This window comes from Dermacentor albipictus, chromosome 1 (assembly GCF_038994185.2).
Source record: "Dermacentor albipictus isolate Rhodes 1998 colony chromosome 1, USDA_Dalb.pri_finalv2, whole genome shotgun sequence".
Taxonomy (NCBI): domain Eukaryota; kingdom Metazoa; phylum Arthropoda; class Arachnida; order Ixodida; family Ixodidae; genus Dermacentor; species Dermacentor albipictus.
In genome coordinates this window covers 388,156,227-388,177,733 of record NC_091821.1, presented here as the reverse complement: position 1 = coordinate 388,177,733, position 21,507 = coordinate 388,156,227, and the positions used below count along the sequence as shown (strand labels likewise).

The 21,507-nt window shown below is 42.2% G+C and overlaps 1 protein-coding gene across 1 annotated transcript; it reads left to right on the top strand.

The window, feature by feature from the left end:
* The first annotated feature begins 7,055 nt into the window (after positions 1–7,055).
* On the top strand, positions 7,056–20,912 carry Ccm3 (programmed cell death protein 10 Ccm3). Its single transcript, XM_065450513.2, has 8 exons — positions 7,056–7,261; positions 7,796–7,849; positions 8,322–8,445; positions 9,539–9,665; positions 10,237–10,318; positions 14,502–14,584; positions 17,675–17,773; positions 19,443–20,912. Exons 1-7 carry the CDS (start codon positions 7,190–7,192, stop codon positions 17,757–17,759), a joined length of 627 nt encoding a protein of 208 aa, XP_065306585.1. The 5' UTR covers positions 7,056–7,189; the 3' UTR covers positions 17,760–17,773; positions 19,443–20,912.
* Positions 20,913–21,507: the final 595 nt, after the last annotated feature.

Genomic DNA, 21,507 nt, shown 5'->3' with positions numbered 1-21,507 from the left:
GTAAGATGTCATTTTAAACATTTGTGTTCATAAAGAAACAGAACAGAAACGAAACTACTGTTTGCCATTTTTGTTGTGTGTGTTTAGTGCGCTATTCAGATAGCCCCGCTGGCCGGCATGCGTGCCACGTTGTCCGATCTGTCAATGCCGTTTTCTTCTAAAGCGCAAAACTAGTGGAACCTCCAAGCAAGATTTAAGTTTCTCGTTACGTTGTATTTCAACTAAAACCTCACAAAATGAATGTGTAAGGATGCCCTTGTTAAAATTTGCGTAGGCCGTAGGGACTCTTTCTTTATAGATGCGTATGAATACAAGGCAGCAGCGCAAGGCTCGTATAAAACCAAGTTCGGTGGCATGAGGCTTTCCTCCGCGTTGTACTTACGTGAGAGTTTGTGATTCTGCGACTCGCCCCGCATCCCAAAACCACAACCTTTCACCATGGTCAACAGCCAGAGGATGCGCATGGCCAACGAGAAGGCCAGTAAAAACGTCGTACTACGAGGCAACGTTCCCAAGTCTACGGTAAGTAGTGCACGCCGGTGTCGCGATTCTCACATTTACCGAAACCAAAAAGAAAAGGAGAGACAGAGGGGGAGATTGCCCTCAAGCGATAATCAAACTGTTCGCGTATTTGAAATGCGTATGTCGTTTTAATTTCTTTAACGCATTTGTGCATCAGCTCTGGCACTTCACGTCAGTCGTGCGCAACCGTATTTGTGTGCGTTGACCGTGGCAAAAAAGATGAACTTGCGGCTCGGCGACGCGTCATCTGTCGCTGACGTTGCACGCCGTTCTTGTAACGCGTTGTTTTAATTCTCACGTGTCGGAAGAAAAATCCTGTCTGTCGGATGCGTGAGAGTCAATATTCAATATCTCGGTGATCCGATTTCATCATTTACCGGAAGTGGGCTGCTGTGCCAGTGAAATATGGTCGTCTACGAAGCTGGGCATCTTTGCCGAAAAAGATAGCGAGCGCGATAAAAGTATCTACGGGGTTCACTTTCACCGTCGCCTCCCTTTCGTCTCGAGAGCGAACCGTTTAGTTATATATCGCACGTCTGCTACAACAGCGAACTCCGGTCCTTCAGCTCTGCGCACCAACGTGCTCCTGTTTAGCCGACTACTACACCGCTTGTGCACTGCTCGTTCCCCGGCTTGTCTTATCCTTGCTGTCGTCCCCCCCCCCCCTTTTTTTTTTCTTGCTAAATTCGCAACCGTTTGCGGCAGAGGAGTGCGCGTTTTTCCATGTTTCCGGTACTGTGCGAAATGCGAACACCTGTTTCGCAGTCGCGCATCTGCGATCGCTTTTATGTCGTGCTGACGCACATGTCGGTAGCTATTCCGTGCTGGCCTTGTTTCGCGCAGTTGTCACAAAGCCTTTGTACTGGCGTTTGCCATTTTTTTTATTCTTTTTTCTCTTTGCCATTTACGTTTCCGTAACAGAAACCCCAGGACGAAAAGTACCCGGTTGGCCCATGGCTCCTCGCATTCTTCATCTTCGTAGTCTGCGGCTCCGGTGAGTGACCGGGCCCATATGGTTGGTCCGTTGCACGCTTGGCCTCAGAACTGCGACGTATTTCCCTCCAGTCGGCGAATTCAGGAAGGGCAAAGTGAATTTGACCTACGCGACACACTCGTATCTGTTCTAACCACGCGCGTACGCAAACGGAAAATCACCGCTACCAACGAGCGCTTGATTCGCTATGTAGGCACGAAAAAATGCTTCGTGCCTTACACACACACACACATATATATACATACATATATATGTGCTCTGCACAGTGGTATCATTTCAGAGGAAGAGGAAACTTGACATTTTAAAATCATTTGCATATTCTGCCACGGGCTGTTATTTTGCTGCTATATGTAGTACTCTGCAGCGACGTTTTTGCAAACCATTTGCAGTTGAGCTCATGGAGCATGCAGGGTATCTTCATACGACTCCGCTGACTTACGCATGCCTAAGGCAGGGTATTTTGGAAGATTATTTGGTGCTTCATGCTCTATATATGCATTGCTTGTTCACTAAAGGGTACTTAGTTCTCAAAGTCCTTAGTATGCATGCCCTGGCAGTGTCTACTGAAAGTTTGATTAATTAATGGGTAGGTAAACCTCCTATGTATGAGTATGTACGAATGACAGTTTTATTGTATGGTTTGTGGTGTTCAGTGATCAGCTTGTAAATTCTATCCAATTTTGAGTCAAGAACTGTTCAGCAGATTGTGGCAAGCAATCTAGCAACTGTGTAGCTTTTTGCGCAACTACACAGAAACGTGGGAATTGCAATATGTGGCCTTCATTACAAAGCCCTGAATATTCACAAATGTGCCCTGGCTACAATTTCTCCCTGAACTTTTCTGGCAATTGCTGCAATCAATAGTTGCCGAAGAAACACTTCCCTACGCAGTTATCTGTGAGTATACTGTAGACTCTCTTTAAATGGAACCTGAAGGGCCCAGGGAAATTGGTTCCGTCTATAAGAAGTTCTATTTACTGAGAGAGAAAGCTGCATGCAATTGCATGAATACTAAACCAACCAACCATGAGGATGGTGTTCTGTGTCAGAGGTAGCTCCATTTAAGCAATTTTTGTTAAGAGATTCCACTGTATATGCAGATAGTGCATGACTATAATTTTACAGCTTAAGAATCACTGAGGAGTGTTATAAAAAAAAGCAGGAACTAGTTAACTCAAGTGACAGCATTGCCTTCTAATTTGCAGAGTTGTAGGTGTGTTTGTGAACACCAAAGTAACATGCGTGCTGTATTGATGCAGGACAGAGTGTGAATTGTATGGTTGAAGGCATGGGGGAAGACTTTATGACGTTGGGAGAGGCCAGTGATATCGTTACCGTCTTGCTTAACAAAAAGCACCTCAAACATCCGTGCTTTTCAATATACGTTAGCGCACAGATAGGGCTTGGAGCAGGCGCTTGCTTTTAGTTTGGATTAACTTTCGCTGTTCTGTTGGTAACTTGTTCATTTGTAAAGCTCTATGCCAAATTTTATTGTTTCAAAACACCCATTTTCATTTTTCCACCTTACTGTGGCTGATTTGCAACTTCAACTTACACATTCATGAAAGTGTGGCAACATTTCTTTAAGGTTTTCATAGTGCAAATTCTTCTTGACACTGTACACATGTCATATATTCCTGGTTTCAAGAATGATCGTTGATTGTATGTGTCTGGTGACCCAGATGATGTGCTGTCATGCACAAAAGTAGTCTATTCTATTCTGCCCATTTAGCCTAGAACAGTGCATTTCATTTAGGGGTGCTATTCTTTATTATTTTTTAATTCATGTGATTTTAGTAGCGCAGTTTCATCCTGTTGCTTTACCTAAAATTGTAGGCTCAGCTCATTTGTGGCATCATTGTAAAGCATATGTATCTTGCGCACAGAGATTCATAGTATAAATCAAGCCAAACACAAGCATTCAGTCAGGAGAGCTGCAAGGTAAAAATAACTACTGTAGGCTACAGTATCTTCAGAGAAGCAAGTGGCTCGAATTGCTCAATTAAAGAACAGGCTGGAGCACAATTGGGCCCTGGCAAAGGAGGTGAACTAAGCAAGAATGGCAAGACCGGCTACAGTTAGCTTAGGTGCATTCAAGACCCCCAAAAATTTTTTTGCTATAACCGCTGTAGGGTAACATGTAATGTCCCATAGCAGAGAGTGGGTGTAGGCCAGTTGATTGTTTATGATTTGGGAAAGTTACCGCAAGAGAACACGGGACTTCAAGACAGCTTCGTGTTGTCCCTTTCTTCAAGTCCCATGTCCTCCTGCGGTAACTTCCCAATATCATGTAGTGTCCTCTTTTCTTGTGTTGGAAGCCATGCTGTCATGCTCCCACAGCATACAAAAACAATAGCAACTCTACTTCAGCTAAGTGGCCTCATTGAAAACAAGGTTACATTTCCTTCCTTGCTCAGGCAAAAGTTAGCAATGCAGTTTGCACATGCTACTTGCAGGCTGCCAATTTAAGTGCCATTGCAAAATTGTGTGGATGATGTTCAGCGTGGGTTATGTTCTTTGGTCATGTTTTTTAATCTCTGTGCCATGCCACTACAAGTGTGCCTGTGCTTTCGCAGAACAGCATATGTTCGTCAGTACTTGTTTCCAGTTCCCATACACAGGTTCTCGTTTTAAGCATTGGTGTGTTAGGTGGATCATGTACTAATAACGGCCATGTGTGATGGTCCTTGTTTACTGTAAGATGTATAATGTGACACTGTCTCAAGATAGTATTTGTCTCATCATTTCTACGTTGTAGAATGTGCCAGTTTCTTTAGTGTTGCCTTGTTATTATTAACGGCATACAATGCTTAATCAAATTGTGCAGTATTTCTAACATAGTTGTAATTTTTTCTTACAAGCTGGCCATTTCTGTACTGAAATCCTGATTGTTTTTCTGATTTTTTTTTTCCAGCAATTTTCCAGATAATTCAGAGCATCAGGTTCGGCTGAGCGGCCTCCATTCCAGAGACTGTGGACCATGACGAATCCGCTTCCCGTCCGGGGCAGTGGCAGTGAATGTGGAAAAAACATTGTCACACATTAATGCTGGATTATGGAAAGACAAACTGAAAATTGTATACATTTAACACTCAACCAAGTCTACCTTTGTTTAATAAATTGTTACAAAGTGTGCTGTACAAAGATGCTCTGTGCTTCTGGTGATGCTTTTTAAGAGATATTTTCAGAAATAAAGCTTTCCTTTTTTTTAACTGTATACAAAGAACTGTGCTTGAGTGAATTTGATCTTCAAACATTCATATTTGAAGCGAGGTAAGTATTGCAAAAAGCTTTTGCACATCACAACTTTTGTTCAGTTTTGTACATATCAGTTTCATTCATTTCTGCTAGACATTTCTAGATATACTGAAGATCTGGGCACTTAAATCTAGTCTTGGAGTACTTCGTTAAGACATTTTCATGGAGCTCTGTGGAACATTGTAGCACATGATCTGGCAGGATCTGATTGTTGACAGTATGCTCAAAACCTGTCATGGTGTGTACACAGAAAATGTGTACACATTTGCTAATGAATGCAGCTGTCAAAAGGCTGTCAGATCCGGTTGTGTGGATGTGGCTTGCAAATGTGACTGTTATCCACTTGAATGGTTCATTAGTGTACACCTATGATTGCGAGTTCATATTGCTCTTGAATGGACAAAGCTTGACGAGATCAGTTTAAGCATGTTTGTACTACGTGATGAAAGAGTAGCACTTGTGTGTGCTGCCTCCTCTCCTTATTTTTCACCCTTTACTCTTTCATGAAGAGCTTCTTGCCAATGTGACATTGACTTTTTTCTTCCACTTAATATTTTTTTTAAATGTGACATCTGCATGGTGCATTATGTCATATTTGTGTTATGCACGTCAAATCCACGAAGAAAGTTGATCCATGGGTTATAGTCATATACATAAATCGGTCTGTCTTTCAGCAGGTAGAGCAGTAGGTTACAGACCATTACATTACAGGTTACAGATCAGGTTAACCCATTACAGGTTACAGACCATTACAGACAAGAATGCTCATAAAATTCTCATGTCTAACTAAAAGACAAGTGATCAGTTAGCTTTCGGAGTTGTGAAATAATGCAAGATAAAAAAGCTGAATTGAATTCAAAGGGCGCTGACTCCATGCAGATAGTTATTGAAGGCCATTCATCAATTGAAGCAAAATTTTAAGGTAGAATACACCATCAAAGTGGCACGCACCTGCACCAATCTTGGAAGAAAAACACTTCAAAGTTAAGTGTCAAACCTGGTGCGCTGTGTGATGAGTCAAACTGGCAGTTAGAAACAATTATGCGCGCACAAGGGTACGAAAGGGTGTATGTTGCAGCTTGTGAGAGAAGGGGGAAGCGCGTAGTATGCGTGGTACCACCAATATCTACTATGTTTCGCTCACTGTAATAGAGATCAGTTGATGCGACGGCGTGACATCACAAGCCGGTTTCAGTTTCCTTTTGGAAAACCGAAACCACGAGTAAAGCAAATAAAAAAAGGAAGGAAGGGGCTACGCCTCTAAAATTTATTGCTCCACGCCAACAGCGCCTGTTTAGCTCCGTCTGTATTCGCAGCTGCATTGTTCGTAAGCGTGTGTGTTCCCTACGATGTAGGAGAGAAAGAGAGAGAGACGAAACTTTAACGTCCACTGGTGTGGGCTGCAAGCCCGGGCCAGGGCTTCTCTCGCACATTTAGCACGGGTGCGTATGTTTGCCCTACGCAAGAAAGAGAGTATCGATGAAACCGAAGAAGTGCATGTGCGTTTGCTTTTCGCCCTTTCCACGCGCTGTCGTCGTGCCGTGCGTGCTACCTTTGCTTCGACGGCTTTAATACAAGCGACAGGTCACGAAAACAGGTTCTTTTCCTGCTCTCCGCTTGGGTTGTGTCACCTGGCACAGCGATCGTCGTGATATAACTCAGGCGGAAGGAAATGTTTGGTCAATGTGAGGAAGGCGTTCTCAAGAAGCATAGTAGTTGTTGTTGTAGCCTGTGATGCGTGTGGCGCAAGCAGAGCCCTTCGCGCACAACGTTGTCGCGTTTTCTTTTTCTTTAATACGCTGACACATATGACATTATTGAATGCTGGCTTAGGATCAGAATGTAGGTTATCAAATCATATAAATTGTTGCGTGCATCTTTAATTGATGGTCTACTTTCACTTGAAGCAGCGCAAAGAAGTTAATGGCTCAGATTGCATCCAGCATTGTCATATGCCAATTCGCAGATCATTGTCCGATGTCAGTAAACCTCGTCTCTAATTTTTAGTACTATTAAGTTCTGCGACACTGTTTTGAAAGATTGTCATATTACATCCTGTTGATAAACTCTGGCAAACAGAAAGAAGTCAGGCGAGTAAATTTTTTTCTGTTAGCCCGACCTGAATGTGGTGCGACAAAAAATTTTGCGTTTGAGACACTGCAGCGCCTGGACGGGGAAATCTTTTGACGGGCACGCGCCGGTAGCAGACGACGTCGCATCTTCCTCTCTTTTCCGCTCCGACACCGGAAGTAGCGCACGCGATTGGCGCGTCACTAGGCGGCGACGCGCCGAAAGTGACAAGTGGCGATGTTAATCGGGCCAGCAGCGTAGGTCGTCGGCAAAACTTCAGCTGATCGTGAAATCGATCTCGCTTTCTTCGGCGTGTCATCGGGTCCAGAGCACAACACCCGAAGCATGACAATGGGAGAAGAGTCTCCTGTCTCGTCCCTCGTGCTTCCAGTGCTGATCCGTCCTATATTGGACAAAGTAAGTGCGTTTCCGCGGCGCCTTTCCGCTTCAAGCTGTCAACGATATCACGCTATCGCCTACCGCAGTCACCAACTCTACACCCCGACTTCGGCTGTCATATTAAACTTGGCTCCATATGTTGTTTCGTTCTAGTTGTCATCGTTTCCTGTCGCCAGAATAACTGATAAAATTTAAAAAAAAAGGGGCTGCCGAAGGGATGCTGTGCTAGCACTGCTTGTGTAGGACGGCCGCTGTTGTTGGCCTTTCTGCAAGAGGGCTTTCTGAGGTGTGTACTGACCTTCCGACACGAAGCGTTCATGCACAGTCCATTTCCACTGCTCAAGTCCGTTTCTCTGCGTTTTACTTGAAACGCCAATGCGCGGGGCCATTGCCGGAAGCGGGAATAGACCGAAATCGCTCGTCCGTTTTCCTTGCCGTAGCCTCGGGTCATCTTTCTATATTGCTGACAACTTCGCGGTCTGCACTCCTCCATGCAGCTGTAAGTGCTTCGAATGTGTTCTTATACTTGTTTGTCTGTGCTTTTACTCACAGTTGGAAAGAAAAGATCTAGGGGCAGCCCAAACTTTAAAAGGAGCCGTCACCAAGGTGAGCGTCAGGGTCTTCTATCTTTTGATCTCGTCAATTATTCAAGGAGACATGGCAGTATGTCACGTTACATTGCCAATGCTAGCAGACAGCTTACTGCAATAGGTGTCAGCTGTATGTACAAGTTAAACAAGAAAGCCCTGCGTATGTTTGTGTGTAGAGCTTTGCTACATTAAACTGCATTATTCAGCAAAATAAAGAAAAATTTCATTTGAATCGGAATAAAATGGTTGATGCCACCATGACCAAGTGTCACAACTACACATTAATATGATTAAACCATACTAACCACAGCATCTGCAGTTAAATGGTGTATGATGTCTGGTGCCAAGGGCCAAACATTGTTGATGATTATTCACTTGTTTAAAAGGCGTAGCGATGAAAACCCTTTGTACTTGATAACCTTAAGTGTGTGGTAGACAACTGTCACATGTGCTGTAAACCATCAGTGTATGTGCTTATTTTTTTAAAGGTTGAAGTGGAACATCCTGGTTTTTTATATGACCTTGTGATGGGACTGATTAAAGAGACTGACGTTTCCGTGAATGTTACGGAATGCTTGCTGAAACTTCAAGGGTCGATTCCTGACAATGAAGGTACGTATAACATCAGTACGATTGCAGCAATTCTCAAACTTTGTTGTCTGGGGCCCCATTACCTGCTCGAAGGTCTATATGTATGCTTAGCTTTATATAAAGGCATACCTAAAAGAGCATTAAGCTAGTACTGTGACAACCAAAAACGTATTTGAAACTCCTATACTGCACATATGTTTGGATGCATCATCTTTCATTACCAGTTACCTGTCATGGTTGTGTAGTGGCTAAGGCATTGCACTACTATGCCTGAGGGGGCGGGATCGAATCCCGGCCGTGGCGGCTGCATTTCGGTGGGGGTGAAATGCAAGTACGCCCATGTACTGTGCATTGGTTGCACATTAAAGAACTCAAAGGGGTCAAAATGAATCTGGAGTTCCCTGCTACGACCTGCTTCATAATCAAATCATGGTTTTGGAACTTAAAACCCCAGAATTTTTTTATTTCCAGTCAAGTTTTATTGAAACAGTATGTTGTGTTAGCAGAGGCACCGAGAAAAGTTTCAAAATTGCAGATCCCGTTCAGCATCAACCTCACCGTTGTATTTGATGGGTGAATGTGGAGAATGCTGCTTTACCTAGATACTAACGCCTTTTTATTCATGAGCTCAGTACTACACATTCTCAGCAGGTTCAGCTTTGGCAGCTGGCAGCCACTAGATTGTGACAGGATTGTGACACAAGCGGGAACTGTTTGAGAGGCCAGATCTTTCTAAATTGCAGGCCATGCGCACATATTGTGAGAAGGCCTGGCAAATATTAAGTCATATACAGGAAGTCTCTGCAAATACATATTCAGGCATTTTTCTTGCCCTTTCAGAAGATCGGCTTAGGATCAGACTTTGGACTTTCCACAGCTGCCTCTATGTGCCCCTTGAACTTTCTAGGGGATTCTTTGCTGCCAGAAACCACAGTTCAAGAAACACTGCATTATTGAAAGATGTGGCAAAGATCAGTTTCAAGCAGTGTAAATAAGTTATTAAATTCTGCATGGGAGTTGTCTCGTGCTGTAATGTTTGTTGAGTGGTGCATAAATCTAGGTGCGTGCATTTTCCGTGTGTCCTTAACAGCATTTCTAACAATTTGCTTTGCAGACCTAAAGTGCTCTAGGACAGAGGATGCCTTCCAAGAATTCAACCGGCGTGCATCATACCTTAAGAAAGTTCTCAGTCGTATCCCTGATGAAATCAATGATCGCAAGACATTCTTGGACACAATTAAGTGAGTGTGAGGGGTAGTTCCACATCTATGTGTATGGTTGCTGAACTTTGGCGAGAAATAACTTTCTTTATTGTGTTTTCATAAGTGGGAAAGGGGGAGAGAACAGCATACTTTTGGTATGAGCAGCTGACTACTCTAGTGCCCTATGCAGTTAGGAAACCGAGAGAGGTTACCTGTCTGAATCCCAAACTTTAAGTAGTGTGCCTTTGGAGGTGCTTCTGTAGGCTTAAAGGAATGTCTGTAAATTTCTGCCAATAAAAATACTTCAAAAATATTTGAAACTGTACTGTGTGGGCTTACATCACCAAAATTTAGTGCATATTTTAAATTTCTTGAGAAGGTTTCTTGCACACTGCATGGCATTTGCCACAATTTTGTTATGCATCCTGTCGGACAGCACACGCCCGTAGTCCACAGTAGTAATGCTCAAACCGGCAACTATAAACATGACCTCTGACTGAGTTAAATTGAAACTTACGCCAGGATCACATGTACGCTTTCTCTTTGAATTTGAGTTGTTGAGAGACCTGTTGTGGGGGCATCTTCACTGACCATAAACTTTATCTTGCAGGGAGATCGCCAGTGCAATCAAGAAATTGTTGGATGCTGTTAATGATGTTTCTACCTATATTCCATCTCCATACAGGAAGCAGGTGGTTATTCTTTTTTGTGTTGTACTTATAATTGAGTGGAAATTGAAAAAGAAAACAGTGGAATAGACATTCATGCTAGATGTTTAAACTGTAATACTAGTGTGTAAATATGTAGAATTTTTTACTGAGTCTACTATCCATGTCGATGCAGGAGCAACTGAGAAACGAAACTGAAGTGAAAAGAAGTGTTAATCTCTACCAGAAAGTGGTTAGGTTAAAGAAAACATATGCAGATATGATAGCATGCTGCTGCTTTACACTAGATACTTCCAATTTATTAGTTTTTGTACAAGCTGAATAGTGTAATAGTGTGTGTTGAGGGAATGAGATATATCTCCAATGCAGACCTGCATGCTACCACCGGTAATAATACTTGCTTGGGTTCAGGTTCAGCACGTTCCGATTTTCATTCTGGTTTGGATAAATAAACATTTTAAACGGTTCTTGAACTGGTTCGCAACACTGAACTGGTTCGCAAACCGGTTCAGCCCGGTAAACTTTTATCCTACTGTATGGCAAAATGCTGCAGAGTGCTATCAACTTTTCCGCATGGCGCATGAGCTGGCTGTGTCAGGAGATTGAAGAAATGGGCTCACTAACACATGGGAGACAGAGATCAATGTTTTTTTACATAAATATCAGTGAAGTTTAATGTTAAATATAAAGCCAGTCATCTTAGGCACTGTCGTTGCAAGAGTATGCGGTGCGGGGCCTCAACACGTCCTCCCTCTTTCCTGCATTTCCTTTTATTGTCATCCACACTGAGTATGGGCAGAACAGTAGAAATTTATAGGGGTGTTCGAAAAGCAAAATTTTCTAATCAAATTGCAAGTAAGAAGAAAGGGAGGCACATATTTGTAAACGAAATTCTCACGTCCGTTATCTTATGCTTTTTTTTTCTTCTTTGTAAATTTCACATTGGTAATAGCTATATAATATTTCAAACCTAAAAAAATAAATAAACAATCTTTGTCTTGAATATATATATATATATATATATATATATATATATATATATATATATATATATATATATATATATATATATATATATATATATATATATATATATATATATAAACGAGAAGAAAGGGGGTTAACCGAGGGACCCGATATTTATTAGTCGTATAATGAGAAGCCAACAAACACTGACACCAAGTTTGTTGGCTTCTCATTATATGACTAATAAATATCGGGTCCCTCGGTTAACCCCCTTTCTTCTCGTTTATTACATAACGAGGGTCTCGAATCCCGCAACATTGATGCCTTCAGGTAGCATATGTGGGTTTATTGACCAGTTGCCTTCACCCTAAAAGATCGCGTTCTCATGACGCCTGCGGCAAAAAAGACGTTCCACGTCCGCCGCCAAGGTCTGTGAGTGGGGGCGCTGGCTAACTCTCCCAGGGTTCTACTAGTACACATAAATACACAAGAAAGTGGATGGGGAAACGTCGCCGCGGTAGCTCAATTGGTAGAGCATCACACGCGACATGCGCAGGTTGTGGGTTCGGTTCCCACCTGCGGCAAGTTGTTTTTTCATCCACTTTAATTTCTATTAATTTATCATTACTTTATTTCATTTATTAAGCCCATGCAATTTCCCCTATGTTGTACTTGGTGTCAGTGTTTGTTGGCTTCTCATTGTATGACTATATATATATATATATATATATATATAAAGGTCATGAAGTAAATTCTACTAATTTAACACTTGGCAAGGGATGACAAGTGATAATCTTGAAGAAAAATGATGTAAACTAGTCTAAAAACATAACCAAGCACTTCATTTTTTATGCATCGCAGTGCACACAAATCAACAGTGCAGATGATCATATAATGGGCAGGCAGCATGATCATCAAGTGAACAGCTCAAAGTACCTCGTAAGAGAATAAATTTTGTCTCAAAGGATAAAAGTAAAGGAAGAAGCACCGTAGCTATTGTTGCTCTCACTCGATTTTACAAATATCTTGCTAACGCTGTGCAGTACACTCGCGTAGTCTGCCTTGTTAAGTGAAATAAGATGTGGCCTGAATTCTGCATAAAAAAGTCTAAAGTAGCATGACGCCTAATTTAACTAAGATACAAGAAAGCACCAATAAATGTCAGGCTCACCTCGCCGTTCTCGTATATAGCGCTGGACACTGAGCATCTCGAAGGGCAGGATGCTTTGCAGATGCAAAAGAGTATCAGTTATGATACAAAGTGCGACAAGTGTAGATATGCAGCCTGGCTGATGCAAAGACATAACAGTGCCTGTTCTTGTGTGCTCCCTCTGTGATAGTTTATTCACGTAGTTAAAAAATGTTTGCAAAGACACGACATTGAGATGAACGCAGCGGCACCAATGCATCAACAGGCAGTCCAGGCATTACATTTGTTAGAAACAAGGGGAGTGAAGGAAAGGTTGACCGAGCGCAGAGTGGAAGCGATAACTGATCTAGCCAAACTGAGTGCTCGATTTGCTTCCGGTCTCCAACCCTTCTCATGACCCCGCCGATGCTGTGGTGCCTGACTTCTGTCACTAGAGTGAAAGCAAAAACTTCCCCAAGGAATACAATTCTTACACGACACCAATGCTTTGTGCTCGCTAGCCAGTCTCTCGCCGCTGCTGCCCTTTTTCTCTCCAGAGCCCCTTCATTGTGTTGCATAGGCACGAAGTGTGGACTCGGCTTGGAAAACGAGCAGCATTAGAGAAACAAGGAGGAGGGATAGAAGTATTTCGTGGCGTGTTGGTCATAGGTGTTCTATGGCTAGCGTTGTACTGTCTGAGAGGCGGCTGCTTACGTTGCCATTGCTGCAATATGGCTTTGGTGCTTGAGCTTGACACTACTGATACATAAAGCCAGCATGTGGGTGGGGGAGGTTCATTGGCATCCTTGAAGACTCTGCATAGATCCAGACATTGACATGCTCACAATTCAAACAGCAGCTGCGCGGTTCCACACTGGGCTCTTTTTTTTTTTGGTTCTTTGTACACTTGTTTGAAGCACAATGCACACTGCTCAGGTAGCTCAGATAAACCTTTCGCGCTGTTGCCATCACCATGATTCTAGCGATAACAGCGAAACTGACCTATCGAAAAGCTGCCAAAGCATCCTGATAAGATTTTTTTTTTTATGGGGTATTTTTCAAGCAATATATTTCCCAACAACATGCAGTTTACGAATGTAGTGCGCGGATAAAAAAAATAATTCTGTGGTTTTACGTGTCAAAAACTACAACATGATTATGAGGCATGCCATAGTGGGAGACTGCAGATTAATTTCGACCATCTGGGGTTCTTTAACATGCGTGAACCACAACACGCAACAAAAGCACATTTCCTGTGCCATTTACAGTCGTTGCTACCACATACCGAAAAGGTGACTGCAATCATTAACAACTGCATGGTTATTGTTACGGGAAGCTGTGTTGATTACTAATTAGTACTCTCATTTTCTCTTCTCAGGGACACAGTATTTTTTGTGCTCCTTGTGTCCTGGCTCGTGCATTTTATGGTCTATCTTGTAACAGTGGCGAGCTGGCTCAAGTGAAAACTTCAACAGAAACAATGGTTCTGCAATGTTTCTGAAACACTGTTTCGGCAAAAGAATATGACTGGCATGGCTGACTCTTTAATTGCGAGTGTCTCTGCCAAGGTGGCCGTATAGTTACAGCACGTACTTACTGTCTTCATTCTCTCGCATAACGGAACTCATTAGTCATAACAGTCTTCTCTTGAGCTGCGCCATCTGAAAAGTAACTAGTTTGAACAATCACTTATGTATTATGTTTGCACCTTATATGCTTGAACTGTTTCGTGCCGAACCGGTAACCATTCTTATGCTTTTTAGTTCAAGTGCAGGCATGTTCTAAGAATATTAGTTCGGGTTCATTTTCAGCTAGAATTCTGGTTTGGGTATGGTTTTCGGTTTCGGTTCAGTTTGACATCCTGACTACCACATCCCAACAACTTCTTTGAACGGTTGTCAGCACTCGACACGGCTTCACTTGGAAAAGTCATGAACTACAATGTTGTACGTAGTCTAACTGACATGGAAATTTCTCCCATAGTTTTAGTGCTAAAATAAGTGGACTTGCTAAGCACACAGCTTAAAATACTGCAAGTTTATTGTCTTTCTAGCTGGAAGAGAAGTTGATGCGTGTTGTTTGCTCTAATGTGTTTATCCTTGTTTGTTACAGGCATTGGAACATCGGAAACGGGAGTTTGTAAAGTACTCTAAGCGCTTCAGTAACACTCTAAAGGAATTCTTCAAGGAGGGGCAGTAAGTGCAAGTTTAAAAACCCTCCATTTCTGTCTTTTTCATTGTAGTGCACCATGTAAGCAGTACATGTATGTGTATGAATGTGTATATGTGTATGTATGTATGCATACATGTGTACATTTTAATGTGCACTGTTGAATCTTCAGCGTGATGTAAAATCAGGCTAATTGGTGCAGTTGCACATTTCAGCAGTGCAGAACACACAGGGCAACTGATCTCTACTTTCATCTTAGCACACTTGCAAATCTTATCACGATTGGATCATCCTACTCGGCAATAGCATGGATTTGAAGCACTTCGGTGATTGTGTAGGTAGGGTATACATCAGATGCAACTCGGAGGCAACTGTGAAGTAGGCATATGTGAAATTTATTGCAGGGATTAAAGCAAGGTGATGCCATCTTTTCATCATGATCCTCCTCTTTATACACTGTCTCATCTTGTTTTTGTCACAATTTTTATCACTCACCTGTACAACCAAAACTCTGTTGTGTAGAGATAATGACAATATTCAGCTTGCTTCCCTTATCATAGACTGTGCAAGCAGCACTAAATGTGCATGAGGTATGCTCATTGTTGAGAGATAAAGTGATCATCTCGAATATGGGCGGTGAGCTTGTTGTGAACTCTCTGGGTTTAAATGGGCAAAGTCTGAACTCTTGTGACCTGTTGGTTAACACATTTGGCCTTTTTGGTGATGGGGATGTATTAAAGCTTTTATAGCTGGAAGTAGTGTTTTGCACGAGTGGAGAACACTAGTTCAGCTTTACAAGTTCCTATCACATGTTAATTACAAGGGGTTTCATTTGAGGTAGGGTAATACACTCTTCAGTCATCTACAAGTTACCATATTTACTCGAATCTAGCCCGGCCCCAATTCTAAGCCAACCCCCGAATGTCCGAAGCCAGAAAAATAAAAGAACTTGCCTTTAATGTAGGCCGAACAATAAAGGGAGGACAGCATTTACAAAATGAAAACAGCATTTACTTAATATGAACATGATGAACTCACTCTATGTTACCATCGCTGCTTGCCTCGTCGCTATAGCCCAGACCACATGCACGCTTGCAGACGAGCGCAAGCTCACGCCCATGCGCCTATGCATGCGCATACAGTGCAGCATGGCTTGCACGCATCGAAACGCAGCGTGATCTTGGTTGTAGCACGCTTATTTTCCTTATTGTTGTCATCTCCTCGTTGCGGCACACGCAAGAAGCATCCCCTGTTGCCCCCCTCCAACGGCGGACATTTTTCTCATCGATGCTGAAGTCCCGCCTGGCTTGAATGTTTGACGATGCCTCTGCGGCTAGCACAACTTTTTGTTTGAAGCTGGCACTGTAGTGAGATCGCCTGTTTGGTGTCATTACGATAACGCCATGCCGCACTCCGATACGACGCAGGTCAAAATAGCAACGTCACTCGTACAGTTCGTATACTTCAGTTGGCTACTGGCTTGACTAATACCGGCTGTGATACTGACATTTCTAGATGACGCTAGCTATGCACCATACTTATCATTTTAAATTGCAGCCTGCGCGTATTTTAACATCCTCGAAACTAAGCCAACCCTAGAGTTTGGCATATGATTATTTGAAAAACACTATCTGCCTAAATTTTAATAATCAACGAGAAGAAAGGGGGTTAACCGAGGGGCCCAATATTTATCAGTCATATCATAAGAAGCCAACAAACACTGACACCAAGGACAACATAGGGGAAATTATTTGTGCTTAATAAATGAAATAAAGAAACGATAAATTAATGGAATACAAAGTGGATGAAAAAACAAGTTGCTGCAGGTGGGAACCGGACCCACAACCAATTGGTAGAACATCACACGCGGAATACGAAGGTTCTGGATGCAGTTCCCACCTGCGGCAAGTAGCACTATAGCACTATAGTAGGGTAGAGTAGAAGGTACAATGTCACAGCAACAATGATTGCGGGGGCTTGACGATGACAGCAAACATGGCAGATGACTCTAAACAGCTGTTTTAGTAAATGTACACCCCACACAGACACAGAGGTAAAGGCCCATATGTGCTCTAGCAGTAAATGGACACAGCATGGTCTGGTGCACACAACCGTGAGTAGCAGTATGCAGAACGCTTCACCTGGCAATAGTACCAACTGTACATAATTGTTGCAGCTTGAAATGGAGCTGACAGATACATGCACAAGCACAAAGCCGTTTGAGAGACACAACCATGTGTCAAAGATGGCTTGGGCACTCAGCATTACTTGTGTTTTACATATGCACACACAGAGCATCTAGTGGCAGCAAGATCTGTGCCTTGAATGAGGCATCTGTTTTGATCATGTATATGATCACTGCACAAACATTTGTCAGATTACAGGGAAGGGTGAGTGAAGCAGATCCACTGATGGGTAGGATCACAAACTTGTGCACTCTAGAAGAGATGAAATGAGCAACAATGATAAGATGACATTGTGTTTACAGATTCCCTTTGATGTGCCTCTGCTGTTGCATTCTCTGGTTGTAGCTAAGACAGCAACTTTACAGCATTTCATTTGCTCTGGGGAATAACGGCCAACATGTATAGAGCTGTGACCTAAATTTAGATTTTATTTTCAAGGTAACTCTAAGTAGTGGCAGACGTTAAGTAAAGGGCTGAGGCTAGCGTCACCTGCATCACTGGAATGTGCTTAACCAATACAGATGTCCTCTACTTTTGAGAGTGGCTTACTACCCACAATCAAGACAGCACAGTACACAAGATTCTCTCTTAATATTATGTATGTGTACAAATTGTGAAATGCATCAATCAGCTCATACCCATAGATGTCTATAGATGGTTTGCAAATACAGTTGTTTACTTAAATTGTTACGCCTAAAGTAGCATTACCTAGCAGTAGCATGTCAATATATGTAGTGTGGTTAATCTGTGGCAGTTATCGATGCCACTGATGTCAGGCAATGTCGTATCAAAAATATGCCTGAAAAATGGTTCGTGTGGTTTTAGCCACAATTATTTTCATTCAGTCTACATTTGAGGCACTTTTTAGCCACATAAAGTGCACAAATTGTAGCAGGAGCTATTGTATCACCTCTATGCGTTCTCTTCCAGAGTACAGGCAGTTTTCGTGAGTGCAGTGTACCTCATCTACCAAACAAACCACATTATGGTCACCGTCAAGAATGAATGTGACTGAGGGCAAATTTTGAGGTGAGCTGGCTCTTTCTCCCTTCAAGTGAAGTGCACGAGCTTCTGTGAGTTTGAAGGGCTACTTCTGAGCTGATGGGATCACGATCATTGCAGCATTCAGCCTAGGTTCGTGGACAAGACACAAAGAAAGCAAGGAATCCCATCGCTGAATGACAGCTGGCATGTCTCTCTCTTTTTTCAAGCAGGGGATGTGTACAGAAGTTCTCAGATTTTTCAGGCACAGAGGTTACCAGAGACAGTCTGGAAAACTTTCACAGAAAAATGAATTTCGTTGCTTTTTACAACACAGTACGTAAAACTTGGTTACATGTTTTTTTTTTCTTTTCTTGCTCAGTGTAGTGCTGCAGTGAAACAATACCAGCTTAAAATTTCATGAAACTGGAGGCTATGAGCCTGTTTCCTGCCTGCCCATCACACAATGAGTGTTGTGCATAGTTACTATGCTGCGAAGTGTGAATTTCAAATGCAGTCTTGTCACTGCGCAATGCTGGCAGTTTAGGCTGTGTTGCATCGAAACCAGTTTGGAGCTTTTTTCATACACACCAGCTAGGTGTCATACTGTGTAGTACACGCTTATATGATCTTGGTAGGTGCTTGTGGTAGTTGACTGGTTTCAATCAGACCTGCTTGCCACTTCTATGAGTGTTCTGCCTAGCCTGTGAGCATTATCTCGGGGATGTTTGCTGATAACTACTGGTACATATGTAAAGATATTAGCAGCGTGCTTTCTGCAACAGCTCGATGCTGGCTGGTGGTGAATTTGTCATCTGTATCTGAGCCTAAACAGTGCCATTCAATCGGCAAATCTGCAATAGAAATTTGCACTTTGGTGCCAAATTGACATAGGTTTCTTCAGTGCCCAAAGGGCACTCAGAAATCCAAGTAATCGCATTGCTAGTGAGGTCAAGGGTATAGGCAACTATTCAAGTGGTGTCAGCTTTGTTCACTGCTGCTACGTCGGCAACATTGTGCATGTATTCCTGAAAGATTGAGCAAGGCACAATCTAGTCTCCAAAATTTTGATCGGCATTAAATATAGGTTCTGTGGAACATGTGGCAGTGAAACAGAGATGCCCGAACAGCTGAGCAGGTCTGTAAAACTAAGCAACCAAAATTTTGATTAATGACTGTAAATGGAAAGGAACAAGAAGGAAAGAAATAAATTTGTTTGATTAAAGTAAGGGCAGCTTCTTACATCTGCTTAAAAAGGATAGCATGCTTTTATTCTAATACCCAGGTTTATTGGAGTTTGAATCAGCATGGAGTGAAACAGGATAAAAAGGGCAAAAGTGATTGCCCTCCAGAGGTGCAGAAAAAAAGATGGCTGTATTGACTTATAGCCAGTGTGAGGGAGATTGGACTGAAGTGAAATAAGCTGAAGTATATGGCCTGGCATATTGTAGTTTGCAGTTTTTTGCATTGCCAAGGCTGGGTTGACCAGGTGCACAGGCTCTCCTGAAAGCTCCAAAACACGATCACATTCAGCAGGGTGATTTCACACATAAGTATGACATCAGATGGACAGTTACGCACGGATTGTTTATGCACCACTGTGAATGTTTAGTGCAACTGAAAGTGAACTTGAGCGTGCTTCACAAAATATCGTACTAGCTATAGCAGTTATTTGTTTGCAGATGGTGTGAAACTGGAAATTCATATTTATTTGCAGGATTGCTTTCCGAACGCTGGTAAGACGTCAGCTACATGGTCCACATGGATGTCTAGGAAGTAGTGTTGGGTGCCAGGGATCAGTTGTGCAGTCATGGCTGACGGTGACAGTGCCTACATCCCATCAGTACTGTGGCTGAAACCCGATTGTGGTGTTGCATTCGCATTTGCACTGGATAGTGGAGCTACAGGGAGGGACACTAACAAGAGCTTTTCCATAAGCGTGAATGTGTGATATAACACCGACATTGTGGCAGTGGGTCTTGTCTCGCTCGCCTACCTTTCTTTGGTTGTGAACGCATGCATTTTCATTTAATTTGTGCATTAGCAAACCTAATCAGATGGAACTGGCATTACCTGCTCACTCGGTACCTCCTTTATTAAATAAAGTTTTCTAGAAGTTGTGTATCTAGAGCAAGCAATTGTAAACAAGAATTGTTTTAAGGAGTTACATTTAGCATTGAGTGAACATATATATTTTGTTGACAGTTACAGTTGTATGAACTGATTTTCACAAGGAACTAACCATTTGCTCTTTTGGAACGTTAGTTTTGCTAGGACAGAAATTCGTAAATGTTGAAAAGGGTTTAGAGCAAGTGGAATGAAAAAAAGAAAACAGAGCAACATGACAGATGTCATGGGTGCCTGTTCCTTAAGCATATCCGACAGGCTCCACCTGCCAACTAGCTGTTTCTGTGCAGTTAACTGCAGAGCATGTTGCTTGTAGTAGCTTAAGTATACCGACACTTCTTTAATTAGTGAAAGTTCCCTTTCATTGAAACCTGTGAATGCATGGAGTTACCCTGGTCAGCAATTTCACTAAAGGAATATGTTGGTGCAAGTCTTCTAAATGCGACAGTTGTAATATGTTCTCACTATTCAAATGCACATGATCAACTTTTGAGTGTTCTTCCTGGAAATTTGCTTGCATGTGTAATTGATTCTTGAATAATACACTTTCCAGTGTGGCCAATGTAATTTTTTTATCTTACAAGGGCAAAAACAAAGCATCTCCTGTGAAAGGGAGAAACAGGTCATCATTGCACACAACAGAGCAATAGCTTGCAGACAGAGTTGTGGAAACTCAAGTTAATTTCTTGTTTGCCAAAATTGCTTTTATGATTCCCTGTGGTCTCGTAGAACAGGTAAAGAGTAACAATAAACAAACTCATATGTGCTGAATATAGGGGCAGTTTATTTTCTTTTTTTAAAACTCAGCTACGCAAGCTTTAAAGCGCAGCTCTAATGCAGTGAGGCATTTTGTACTGTGACAGTGCAAGTGCAACTATGCAACACATATTGACTGTACTAGCATTATTTTTTATCACCAGTGTGTTCACATGAGATGTGGCATGCATTGTTTATCTTTCCTCCCGGTTGTCTGTTGACTGCATGGTCCATGCAGATGTTGCATGTTGTCGTCTCTTCAGATGGATGTGACATTATTAAAGAAAATACTTTTACCTATGTATTCAATGTCCTTCTCTCCTTGGATCCCCCTTTTTAATACTACTTAAGAGACGCTTCTAAATTACCTGCTGTGGTTGCTTAGTGGCTAAGGTGTTGGGCTGCTAAGCACAAGGTCGCGGGATCGAATCATGGCCACAGCAGCCGCATTTCGATGGGGGCGAAATGTGTGAACACCCATGTACTGTGCACGTTAAAGAACCCCAGGTGGTCAAAATTTCACGTCAAATATCCACGGCATGCCTTATAATCAGATATCGGTTTTAGCATGTAAAACCCAATATTAATAATTTTTTTAGGCTTCTAAATTTTGCATTAATTTTTCAAGTTCAGTGTGTGGGTTGGTCGTCAAGGAGATGAAGATGTCTCTGTACCATATTATTTGATGAGGGATAGCAGGCAGGTGCATCTTGGATTGTAGTATATTTTAACCTTGGCATATGGTATAGGGATATAAGAAATTATTGTATATAAAAAAGCACAATTTTCATTGGCCATGCTTTACCTCCAAGTATTCTACTGCCTTTAATGAAACCAAAAGTACAAGATTTGAGATAATATTGGTTACAGCACAGCGAATCGGTTTACTCATAGCTCGA